At 39.2% G+C, this 13,438-nt stretch overlaps 1 protein-coding gene across 18 annotated transcripts in view; it reads right to left on the reverse strand.

The window, feature by feature from the left end:
• Window positions 1–13,438, reverse strand: part of Ppp6r3 (protein phosphatase 6 regulatory subunit 3) — a 125,473-nt gene that overhangs the window by 40,219 nt on the left and 71,816 nt on the right. For all 18 annotated transcript variants that reach the window (XM_058579663.1, XM_058579662.1, XM_058579661.1 and 15 more), the window contains exons 11-13: window positions 5,659–5,788; window positions 2,979–3,131; window positions 1,342–1,491 (exon numbers count right to left, since the gene is read on the reverse strand). In XM_058579663.1, coding sequence (XP_058435646.1) covers window positions 1,342–1,491; window positions 2,979–3,131; window positions 5,659–5,788 — 433 coding nt within the window. The remainder of the gene's footprint in view (window positions 1–1,341; window positions 1,492–2,978; window positions 3,132–5,658; window positions 5,789–13,438) is intronic.

Genomic DNA, 13,438 nt, shown 5'->3' on the forward strand with positions numbered 1-13,438 from the left:
TCAACAGGACCCATGCCCCCAAGAGTGTGTACTGGGAAACACACTGCCACAGGGCTGTCCCAAGTGAGCAAACCCTGTGACCTAAGGCAAACACAAGATATGGTAGCTGGGAAAATTCGGTCAAAAATACAGAGCCTGACCAAAATTAAAATGAAATTAGAAGTATGGTTTTTAACTCAGAATCTAAACCAATATGTGTACTTTTAAAATTTGAGCTACACTAACTCCATGTGTACAGAAGTTATCGTACAGATATTAAAAACAGGCATGTCTTATCAAAACCTTGCACGTCAATGTCAGCTACTGTGAGCTCATCAGTGGATGTGCAAGGCCAGCTTCATTCAGATGGTGCTCCAGCTGCCCAGTACTTGGCTATTTCCAGCTAGTCTTTCCTATCTTCCAGGTTTGAGAGTAACCCAAGGATGAGCTAGAAACCTTCATGAAACCACAGAACTTCAGAAGAAATCTGAGACTAACCAGTAAAATCACCATATATTTTACAGAGCAGAGACCTCAAGAAAATTCTCACTCAACATCACAGAACTTGCCTTGCCAAACTTTCAGGCCTGTGTTCAGCATCAGAAACCAAACTCTTTTTTTTTTTAAAAAGTATATATATATTTTTAGTTGTTGATAGACCTTCATCTTATTTATTTATATATGGTGCTGAGAATCAAACCCATTGCCTCACACATGCCAGGTAAGTGCACTATGGCTGAGCCACAGTCCCAGCCCCAGAAACCAAACTCTCAATGCCAAGAATTTAGAAGTTCTCTGAAGTATTTACATTTCTATTTTTTTTTTAATCTCCAAAGGATGGATAATGGATGGATGAAGGGATATAAAACACACACACACACACATATATACACACTTATGTTAAATATTAAAATATAACTAAATATATAATATTTTATTGATTGATTGATTATGGCACCAGGGATTGAATCCGGGGACATTTAACCACTGAGCCATATCGCTAGCCCTTTAATTAATAATATTTTGAGACAGGGTCTCATTAAGTTGCTGAAGCTGGCTTTGAACTTGTGATCCTCCTGCTTCAGCCTCTTAAGCCACTGGGATTACAGGTGTGCACCACTGCACCTAGCATCCAAAAGATATATTTTAAAAACTCAGTTTTACCAAAAAAACAGGCCAACTTAGATATTTTTTCTTTAAAAGTTCATCTAATGACTTTTTATCATTTATTAGAAGTGAATGAACACATGACAGTGAAATCTAAATAAAATCTGTTCTTAAATCTCAATATGTTACATACTAAAGTGCTATACTGCAATAAGGAGAAAACAGTGGAAGTTAAAGAAAACCAAATAAGCTCACGTGTTTCAATAACAAATTGTCACCAGTGGAGTCCTGATCAGTAATTGTGCCATCTTCTGTGTTTTCAAAAGGACTGGCAAGAATCAGTGCAATACAAATTTCCACTTGTGTATGCAAGAAGTTATTCCAAGTATATTTGAAGAACATGTCCTACAAAAGAAAAAACAGTGTTTTCTTTAGTTACCACAATGTTTAAACAACCTCTTTGATTCAGAACAGTGATTTATTAAGGAAAAACGGTGCTCCTTGGTCCAATTACTAGGAATAGGACACATTTGTTTTCAAGTGGTTTGAGATGCTACTCAATAGCATAAACAATGTATTTGTTCATGCAACATGCCAAAATTTGCATGGAATCTAACACAATTCAACAATAAGCATATGAAGAAAAGATAGTAATAAATTTCTCAGAGAATTAAGTACTTTGTATTCAAAGCAACTAATGCAGACATAAGTTCAGAAAATTTTCAGAGAGATTTATAAGAATTTCATTTTGATCCAACAAGTATTTATTGGTGCTTTTGTGCATCACACCATGTCAAGTATAATAACTCCCAGAACTGTAGCAAAACTATGAGAGGTGGCAGCATGTGATCTTCCCAAAAGCAAAAGGGTTTTCCAAATTACCCTTGAGGTTAGTATTGGAAAAGGCAAAACTATCACAGAAGAAAAGACAATTTCTATAAGCACAAAATGTATTTACAATATAATTGAATTTAACTATTTCAATATGAAAACATAGGCTTAGTGACACATCTAGAAGACTTTATGTTCTATAGTAATATGTCACTTAATCAGTTTCGAAAACATCTCAGTGGCCCTAGGAAGTACAGTGGCATGGTTGATGGTATGTATTGGATTGCCACTGGGTGACTTCAGCCTTGGCCTTACCACTCAGTACCCACGGAAGGTATGCCCTCTCTGGGTATGATCTGAAAAACAGATAACTCCCTCATATTCAGGAGCTTTTATACCTGGTAGCATATGAAAGTATAAGGTACATGTTATAACGCCAATCTTGTAGTGAGCAAATATCTCATTTGGAACATCCCCCCAAATCTGCTAAATGTATGCTATGACCAGATACCTTGTGAAACCTGCTAAGTGTTAACCCTCATGACTCCTGTACTGTGTGTGGGTAGCAGAATGGACAGAACAAACACAGGCTCTGGAGCTGGGCTGTGCATTCTAAGCTCAAACCATGGCCTGGGAAGCCCAGATCACTCCTGAGGTTTTCCTCCTCCTTTCCACTGATGAGCAGATTAACAGCTGTCTCAGAGGAGATTAACAATTATCTCAAGCTAAAAGACCTTATGGCCTTGGATCCATGAGATATACCCCAATGTAAAGGAGATGAAGGCTCATCCTTTTGCAAATTTTGAACAGAAACCAGTGGTACAATTGGCAGGCATGATTTGTATGAGACCAGGCTGCTGGGGAGGGCCTAGTCATCTTTGGAAGGCTGTATCATACAGTTCTTCACACAGCAACAATAAGTGACTCTTCAACAATCAGCAACATCCAAAATTTTTTATAAGACTTAGAAAGTCATTGATATATACTGTCAATTTGTAATGCTGAGTTATAGATTCATGAACATCAAGGGCGATTCAAATCTCTGTGAGGAAGAATCTTACCAATATGACTCCAATGCTGTTCAGTTCCATAAGGTCCCCATTTATACTGCTGGTATTGGTTTGCAGCAGGCTAGATATCAACCTAATCACATTCAGCCGAGTGTTCCCCACGGGAGGATCCAGTACACCCCAGGTAGTCTTCATCACACTTTTCTGAGGAAGAAAAGGTTTCCAATCAAATTCAGTTAAAGAAAAAAAAAAAAAAAACGAGCAAAAGGTCTACATGCTGAGACACACACAGTTAACCCCACAATCAATTTAAACTAAATTCTATGCTTAGGAGAAAATAAGCCACTGTTCATAGCTTTAACAGATGATGAAATAATCAAGCAATTTCCCTGAACTATAAATTTCTTTTTCTTTTTTTTTTTTTTAAAGAGAGAGAGATTTTTTTTTTAAATATTTATTTTCTTTTTAGTTTTCAGCAGATACAACACCTTTGTTTGTATGTGGTGCTGAGGATCAAACTCTCACGCATGCCTAGCACACATGCCAGGCGAGCGCCCTACCGCTTGAGCCACATCCCCAGCCCTGAACTATAAATTTCTAAAAAATCAAGTGTACCCCTACCAATATTCCAATCTGTCATGAGCAGAAAACATATAGAACAAACAAAAACAAAACTAGAATATTTCAAATTCAGACCAGAAATCTAAGAAACTAAAAAGAGTTTACAAGTGCTTTTGGAACATAGTCCTTAGTCTATATCAAATCCATGATAAAATACATGCCTCTGTGTCATAAACCTGAAACATGACTAACCTAAACTTGTCTTTGTCCATCAAGGAGATTTCTATAGTTTGAAATTACTAAAGACAGAAGCAATGGGGGCTGGAGCTGTAGATCAGTGGCAGAGTGCTTGCCTAGCATGCATGAGGCCTTGGATTTGATCCTTAGCACCACACAAAAACAAACAAATAAAATAAAGGCATGCTCTCCATCTACAACTCCAAAAAAAAAAAAAAAAGACAGAAGCAGAATGTTAGAAGTCTGATGAGAAGAGTGACAAATGGCACTCTTGGCAGCCACAATGCCCCTTCTGAAGGTCCATCAACAAGACCAGTAGATGTCTCACTCCCTTCTCCAGAGGGAATTGTAAGGTTAACTAACAAAGCTTCATTGTGACTGAGTGCAAGTCAGTGGTGGAGCCTTTGCCTAATGTGTGAGATAGTGGGCGGAGCCACTGCCTAGCACTGTGTGCTCACAGCAATGATGAAAGCAAAACCCCCAAGGCCTGCTCACACTCCTCATGGTTTAACAAAATCAGGTCAGCTGCTCAGTCCTGAAGTAAAAGAGAAGCTGCAACACAATGCACCTCAGTCTTGAATTTGAAGGCCAAGAACCATCAAATGCTGCCTACTTGTCCACCTAGGGAGAAGCTAGGGGCCACCTAGGAAACAGGCCAGGTCCTTCACCACATACCTCTTCTCTCTGCTCCTTCCCCTGCCTCCATCTCCCCTTTGTACGTTCTCCTCTCCTAAACCCTCTTCTTTCTTTACTTTCCTTTTCTTGTTCCTAGGACTGACTTGAGGGATGCCACTGACTATTAAGCACCAATAGAAGCTCTTTCCACAAGAGTGAGTGAGTGCCCACACTATGGTCTACAGCCAACACAGGCTGAATGCAGATGTGCTGAGGTGGCTGCAATGGCTGAAACGGCCCAGCAGGATTCCACAAAGTCTAAGTGCCAAGGGGAAACTCCTAATTTTCAATGACAGCACTAGAGAACATCTGAAGAGACAATCCAGATGCTGGACTAGAGAGTATGGACACACCTATTCTGTGCTTCCCCTTTCCCCAAATAGTTAAACCGAAATCATGTTATATAGAACCGAGAAACCAGTATCCTAAAATTGCAATAACCCACATAAAAGACAGCCGTGGAGATACACACTGTACAGTATAGTGGATCCAAACATACAGGGCAAAAGGAAGGAGGAATGTGGGAGAACTAGTGCAGAAACAGGACTCTCACAAGACAGAATACTTTATCTGACTTCAGAAGTAAACGCTTCTTACCCTAATCTAAATCTGTGGCCCACTCCAAGAGGCACGGTGTGGACAGGAGGGACATCACTTGGCCTGCTGATACCCTACCAAAGTTCTCCACTGGGTATTGTAGAACGCCACACACATACCGCTGATGTCCTCCTTTGCAGGTTGACTTGTCCACACTCTTAGACTCGCACACACATGGTCCCTCCTGAAAACTTCACACCCGGGTCCCATGCTTTCCATGCCGCGCACCGAAACTTCAACCCACTATTTCTTAAACAAGTTCATTTGTTCCCAACTGTCTCCACTATTCACAAGAAAATGCAATTTCAAAGATCAGAGCCTGAAAATTTAACTTTACCTCAGGATGTGAAAAGAACATGCTATAAGAAGAAAATCGCTTATTTTATTGGAACATAAGGATCCAAGAATTTATAGACAGAACAAAAATCTGAGTTTCCTAAGCAGACAAGTATTCAGTTCAATTTCTATTTCAATCACCAATTTAGACAATCTATATAGTAAAAGCCAATTAAAAATGAGTGTGGGAGCAGAAGGACTGGCAACACATCTTTGAACCTATCTTGCATGTGCTGATCACAGCCCGTCCCGTGACTCCCAGGGAGCACACTCTGCAATGACCCAACTGCTGGCTAGCCAGCCATGCTTCGGACGGATCACCTACCTTGGGTGGCTCAAGCAGGAGTTCATGAAAAGATCTAAGTCTTCCTCTGATGGCTTCTAGAACACTCTTGTTGACTGAACAAGCTGAATGACTCATGCCTGGTGGGCAGATCTCTATATGGCCTTCAAATCTTGAAACAAAGCAAGGTTTCTTTAGTTATTACAATTTCAGGATAGATCCTTTAAGGTGCTCCCTATACCCATGTAGGCAAACACTTAATGACTACATAATTACATGATAATGATGACATCAATGTCTCTGGCTACAAGGAGAAGGGACAGTAAGCTAGAAAGTGCAGTAAAATGAAAGAGGGTATATTAAAACTTTGTTGAGGATCAGCCAATGTGACCTGAAACACAAAAAGGGCTACTGATCTAGTGAGAGATGTGATTTCTCCACATTCTCCTAAACCTTGTAACTCCTATGACTTACATTGATAGCTTTGTCATTAAGCGACAAGAAAATCTGGAAAGCAAACAGCAATCAGATCCCTGAAATATAGGGGACATCATATTGCCCACTAGTTTGAGATGTTTGTTAACAAACAGACCTGTACTTGCTTGGGTCATCAACTCTGTGAACTACTTAAAAGATTAAAATTGCTCTTTTACGTGGAAAAAAAAAAATGAATTGACAGTCATTATGACCCTCTGGAATTAACTCCAAAATCCCAACTAGTTTAACTAAATTGCCAGAAGTCAAGATTGGGTTGAGCAGGGATGCACCCCCTGGTGGTCCAAGGACAGAGTTCCAGGAGAGGAGGGAAGACAGCAGGAGTAAATGAAAATGGGAGTGTGAAGTTCAAACAAAAGGGTAGACCTGAACATGGCGTGCCGACTCCATAACAGTGAAAACAGCAGGTTAACAATGCCACCGCTGCTGCAAGGCGGCCTGTGGCCAAGTTCACCTCTTCACTTACCAGTTATTTTGTGTAATGTGGACAATGGAATCACACTAGAACATCTCTCCCAGGACTGCTATGAGAAGCATGAGAACCCAAGGGCTGAGAGCACTGCCGAGTACAGAGCCAGCACCCCATGTGAATCTGCTATTGCTACTGATGTGGGAAAAGAGTCCCTGGACAGCAATTCTTAGCCAGAGAGCCACATAGAACAGCTTCTGAACCTGAACTACTAGGAAAGGGGGAACAGAGACGCCCTCTGATTTTTATTATAGTTATTTTTTTTAAAGAATTTTAATATTTATTTTTTAGTATTTGGCAGACACAACATCTTTGTTTGTATGTGGTGCTGAGGATCGAACCCGGGCCGCACGCATGCCAGGCGAGCGCGCTACCGCTTGAGCCACATCCCCAGCTCCTATAGTTATTTTTTAACATGTAAGAGTCTTAGTAATTTATATAACCAAATATGGCTTTCATTATAGTTTCTACCTAGGGTGATGTCCAAAAGTCCTTTATAACCCCATAATTCTGTGAATAATTTTTTCTTCTAAATTTACTTTTGTATAGAATAACAGGAACAGGTATGTTTGCTTTCCTTCCATTTTCTTAGCCATATTTCTAGAACAACTGTCCTCTCCTTGTTTACATAAAAGAAACATTAAGCTACACACTATTCCTTAATCATTCATATAAGTTTTATTCATCCAATTAGTAAATATTGAGCATTAATTTATGTACCAGCCCTGACCTGCATGCTATTATAGTCAGTGTCTACAGTGCTCTTACAACACTTAGGCTAGTCTCCTGCGGACTTTCCATTGTAACAATGGTTCATTTTTAACGTGGAGTAGGTACTTGGGTGACGTACTGCAATATATCTGTCTACAGGAAATGGGAAATATTTTTACAAACTGGCTGTATCACTCTCTGCAGGCCCAACAATGAGGTGTGAGACTTCAGCTGCTCCACAGTGTTACCAGCATCGAGCACTGCCCACTTCCTTCCAATGGCTATTTTAGCCGCAAAGGGCTGCAAGATGGCTCCTGAAGTGGAATATCCACATTTTAGTTGTCAGAGCCTGTGAACACCACCTTAGTAGAAAAGGGCCTTTGAAGAGGTGATCAATGGAGGCTGTTGAGAAGAGAGTACTAGATTCTGCAGGGGGATTAAATGTCATCCCAAGCGTCCTTCTAGAAGAGAAGGCAATACGAGGGTAGGCAGTGACCAGAGGCCAAGCAGTACCAAGAGTCACTAGAAGATGGGAGAGGCAAGGAATGGTCTCTCTCAGCACCACCAGGTAATGCATCCCTGCTCAACCCAATCTTGACTTCTGGCAATCAGAACTGTGACAGAATAAATTATTGTTGTTAAAAGCCACAAAGTGTGAGGGCATTTGTTTACAGCCACAGGAAACATACCTTCTTCAAAGGGTATGCATGGTATCTCAATGTGTTTTAACTCGGATCTCATAAATGACAAAGGATGTTGATCAATTTTCATGTATTTATTTATGTGCGTGCGTGTGTGTGTGTGTGTGTGTATACACAGACACACACACCTCTCTCTCTCTCTATATATATATATCTTTTATTTTTTTTCAATTTTTAGTTGTCAATGGATCTTTTGTTTGTTTATATGTGGTGCTGAGGATTGAACCCAGGGCCTCACACATGCCAGGCAAACAATCTACCACAGGCCATGACTCCAGCGATGCCTTTTATTCTTTAGCTCTCTATTCACGTCTTTTTTATCTTTTGATGGGGGAACTGGGGATTAAATCCAGGGATGTTCTACCACTGAGTTACATTCTCAGTCCTTTTCTTTGGGGAGAGGATTTTGCTAAATTGCTGGGGCTGGTCTTGAACTTGTGATCCTCCTGCCTTAGTCTCCTGAATCTCTGGATTACATAGGCATATGCACCACAGAAACTGGCTCTGCTCAATTCTTCTGACCTTAAAATTTGGTTGTTTTCTTGTTGTTAAAGACACACACACTCTATATGGTTTTTTATTGTTCTAGATATAAGTTCTTTCTCACACATCTACTCTGTAAATATTTTCTGGCAACCTGTCTTATTTTCCAAAGAGTAGAATTACTTTTTTTTTTTTTTTAAAGTAGACTGTTATTAATGTTTTTCTTTGGTTTTTTTTTTTTTTTTTTTTAATGCTGGGGAATGAACCCAGGGCCCTGGGTGTGCCTAATGAGCCCTACCACTAAGCTGTACCTCCAGCCCAACTTTTCTTAAAACTTTTTCTATTGTTGCTGTTGCTCCAATTAGTTATATATGATAGTAGGATGCATCTTGAACCATCATACATAAATGGATGATGACTTCTCATTTGTCTGGTTGTATGTGATGTTGAGTAACACAGGTCATGTAGAATGAATCAGACATTATCACCCTATCATTCTTATCCCCAGGGCCCCTCCCCTCCCTTTTCTTCTGGAACTTTTATAGTTTTAGTATTAATGTTTAGTTCCAGAATCCACTTTAAGTTCATTCTTCATAATCCATAAGGAACCTACAGAGGTCCAACCTTTTTGCACATGGACATCCAATAGTTCTATGAACATCTCTTGAAGATGCTACCTTTTCTTCATTGAACTACCTCCACACCTGTCACAAATCCCACCTGTGCAGGTCTCCCTCTGCACTCTAGGTTCTGTTTCAGTAGTCTGTCTATTCTTTTACCACCAGATCCTAGCTTCATGATAATCCCTGAAGCCACAGAGCATAAGCCTTCCAATGTTGTCTTTCTCTTGCAACATTGTTTTGTGTCTATTGTATTTGCTTTGGATCTCCATATAAATTTTAAAATCAGCTTGAATTTAAAGTCCTCATTTAGATTTGGATTGAAACGGCAACAAATCTACAAGTATGTTTGGGGAGAACTGGCACCTTAACAAACACTGAATGCTTTAATACATGAACATAGTATTTCTATTTATGTCAGCTTTGATTTCATCAATGTTGCCATTTTCAGCATTAAACTAAATGTACATTTTGTCTGGGTCTATTTTTTTGAAATTTCACATTCCAATTATTCACTGCTAGTAACCAGAAATAAAAGTACATTTTTAATATTGACTTTTGTATTCTGCAATCTTGTTAAATATACTTGTTAGATCTAAGAGGATTTGGGGGGCTGGGGTTGTGGCTCAGTGGAAGAGAGCTCTCCTAGCATGTGCAAGGCACCGGGATCCTCAGCACCACATAAAAATAAATAAATAAATGAATGAATGAATGAATGAATGAATGAATAAATAAATAAATTTTAAAAATAAAGGTATTGTGTCTAACTACAACTAAAAACAAATATTAAAAATAAAAAAAGATCTAAGAGGATTTTGTTTGGGTTTGGGACATTCTTCAGGATTTTTACAAAGACAACACCTGTGACAGTTTTACATTGTCTCTTCCAATCTGGATGAGTTTCCTCTCTGGCCTTCCACACTGGCTAGGGTCTACTGTAAGCAGCTGAGCAGACATCCCAGCAGTGAGTATCCTGGCTCTGGCTCCCAATTTGGAGGAAAAGCTTTTCAGTCTCTGACCATTAAGCCAGGCGCGGTGGCACACGCCTGTAATCACAGTGGCCCAGGATATGGATTATGACTTCTCATAATCCATATTATGACAGGAGGACCGAGTTCAATTCGAGCCTCAGCAACAGCAAGGTGCTAATAAACAAATTAGTGAAACCCTATCTCTAATACAAAATAGAGCTGGGGATGTGGCTCAGTGGTCAAGTGCCCCTGAGTTCAATCCCCAGTCCCCACCCCCCACAAAGGCTACCAATGGAGTTCTCATAGAAGGGCTTTATCAGTTTTATTAGTTTGTTGATGTTTGAAGGACACAAGAACCGTGCATTCCCAAGATACACTGATCTTGAGTATCATACTTCCAATACATTGTTAGACTGTTAGATTTGACTTGCTGGTATTTCTTGAGGAATTCTGCATCTAAGCTCTTGTGGAATCTTGTTGTACACTTTTCTTTCCTATATTGTTTTTGTTGAGCTTCAGAGTGGTGCTGTCTTTATAACCTGAGTTGGAAAGTGTTCCCTCTTCTACATTCTGGTGAAATCCTTACATCTTTGGTAGAACTCATCAATGGAGCCTTTCTAGTTGAGTAGGAAATTTTTTGTTGAAGGTTTGAACAATGAATTCAGTTTCTAACAGATATGGGACTATTAATACCACCTACTTCTTTTTTGGTGATACATGTAAGAAAAGTCTGTCTGACTGTAGGGATTTCCTTCTGTTTCCTCATGGAACTTTTATAATTTTAGGATCATTGTTTAGTTGTACCATCCATTGAGTTAATTTTTACATAATGTGCAACACAAAAATGATCTTTGGCATTTGTTTAAGGAAGTTAAATTACTTCTTTCCCTAAATTGACATTTATTTGTTGTTATTCTTTTAATGTCGATAGGAACAGTTGGCGGCCCTCTTTCGTACTGTTGTGGTTTTTTGTTTTTCTTTTTAATTTGTATCTTTTTAATTTTTTTCTTACTCAAGCTAGTTAAAGGTTTATCATTGATCTTTTCAAAGAACCAGCTTTTGGTTTCATGGATTTTTCTCTTCTTACTTCTAGAATTACCCACCCCCCACTCTCTCTCTAGCCCACAGAGCTGGGGATCAAATTCAGGGATGCTCTATCACTAAAAGCTCCATCTCTAGCCCTTTTAACTTTGTATCTGAAGACAGGGTCTCACTAAGTTATAAGTTCACTGATTTTTACTCTTAAATTTATTATTTCTTTGTTCTGTGTTTAATTTGTTCTTTAGGGTTTTGTTTTTTGAAGGGGGTACTAAGGATTGAACCCAGGGGTTCTATACCACTGAGATACATTCCCAGTACTTTTTTGAAGGCAGTGTCTCCAAGTTGCTGAGGCTGGCCTCAAGCTTGCATTATTCCTGCCTCAACCTCCTGAGTTGCAGGGATTTACAAGTGTGCACCACTACATCCAGCTTATCATTTAGTCTCTTTAAGGAGAGAACTTAATTACTGACATTCTTCCTTTTTATCTAATACAATCACTTAATGTTGTAAAGTTCCCTCTATTGCTTTTACTGTATACTACAAACTCTGGCATGTTTTGTTTCCATATCAAGTATCTGATAATATTTTCTTCTTCTCCTTTCTTCTATGACATTTGTTATTTAGCAGTGTGTTCTTTAATTTCTAAATATTTGACATTAATTCAGAAATCAGTTTTATACTGATTCATACTTTAAGTGCATTATGATCTAGATATGTATATTGCATGATTTTTATTATTTCAAATTTGTCTCATAGCTGAAAACTGGCCTATATCCACATTATCAACTGAATGCTTGTGTCTCCTCAAAATTCTTATGTTGAAATTCTAACTTCCAGGATGAAGGTATGAGGAAGGGGCTTTAGGGAGGTAATCAGGTCATAAAGGTGGGGCCCTCCTGAAGAGAAACAAGAGTGGGCTGCCCTTCAAAAAAACAAAACCCAGGGGCTGGGGATGTGGCTCAAGTGGTAGCGTGCTTGCCTGGCATGCGTGCAGCCCGGGTTCGATCCTCAGCACCACATACAAACAAAGATGTTGTGTCCGCCGAAAACTAAAAAATAAATATTAAACCCTCCAGGCTATGGTAATTTGTTACAGCAGCCCAAGCTAACTAAGACACTTGGTGAAAGTTCCATATGACTTGAAAAGAATATGCACTCTGCTCTTGCAGAAAGATTATTCTAGGTGTCAATCAGCCTGAGTTGATTGCTAGTGTCTTCCAAGTCTTCTGTACTCTTAAGATTTTTCTGTCTAAATGTTCCATCAACTTCTATTAGAATAATTTTACCTATACATAAAAAGTATGAACAGTACAGTTCCCACACAACCCACACCCAATTTTCCATATTAACACCTTACATTAGTATTGTATATTTATCACAATTCACAAATCAATATTGATACATAAAACCCATACTTTATTCAGATTTTCTTAAGTTTTCCCTAATGTCTTTTCTCTATTCCAGAATCCCACCAAGGATACCATCTTAAGTTATATGTCTCCTTCACCTCTTCTTGGCTCTGACAGCCTCTTGCTTTTTGATTACTTTCACAGCTGGTCAGGTAGTCTGCAGAATGTCTCCCCATTAGGATGTTCTGGTAGTTTCTGATGGTTGAGGTCTTTGAGAGGAAGACCACAAGGTAAAGTGCCATCTTCAATGTACACTACCCGGGACACACACTGCCAACATGACATTATGTGCAGTCGACTGATTATCTGGCTCAGGCAGTCTGTCAGGTTTCTCTAATGAGAAAGTACTTTTTATTCTTCTTTTCCATATTGCACTCTCTTGAAAGAAGTTACTATATGCAACCCACACTTCACAGAGTTGGAAGTTACATTCTAACTCCTGAGGATGGAGTACCTACAAAACCTATTTGGAAATCTTCTATGAGAGAGAGATTTATCTCTTCTTCTCATTTATTTTATTCAAACATTTATATCATTATGAATTTATGGACAGGTCATAATTTTGGCTATAATATAATACTATTTTATTTCACAAATTATTTCAGCTTTGGCTATGGGGAGCTCTTTCTACCCACTCCCTTAGATAGCTGTCGTGTGTGTGTGTGTGTGTGTGTGTGTGTGTGTGTGTGTGTCTCTAAGTACTTCCTTATCTTCTGTGGCTATAGGATGTTCCAGACTCATCTTGTATGTTTCCTGCCCTAGTCACAGCCATTTCTCCAAGGAGTCCTGGTTCATCAGAAAATATTAGAACTTGCTTTATTTTGTATTTGTTCCTGATGCCATGTCATTACTTTTGGGCTTGCTCAGTCACTGTCTTTTTTGTCTCTTTGTATTTCATTATGGATCATTTCTGATATCCCGT

Source organism: Marmota monax, unplaced genomic scaffold (assembly GCF_021218885.2).
Source record: "Marmota monax isolate L192 unplaced genomic scaffold, Marmota_monax_Labrador192_F-V1.1 WCK01_AAM20220418_F8-fsc00038, whole genome shotgun sequence".
Classification (NCBI taxonomy): domain Eukaryota; kingdom Metazoa; phylum Chordata; class Mammalia; order Rodentia; family Sciuridae; genus Marmota; species Marmota monax.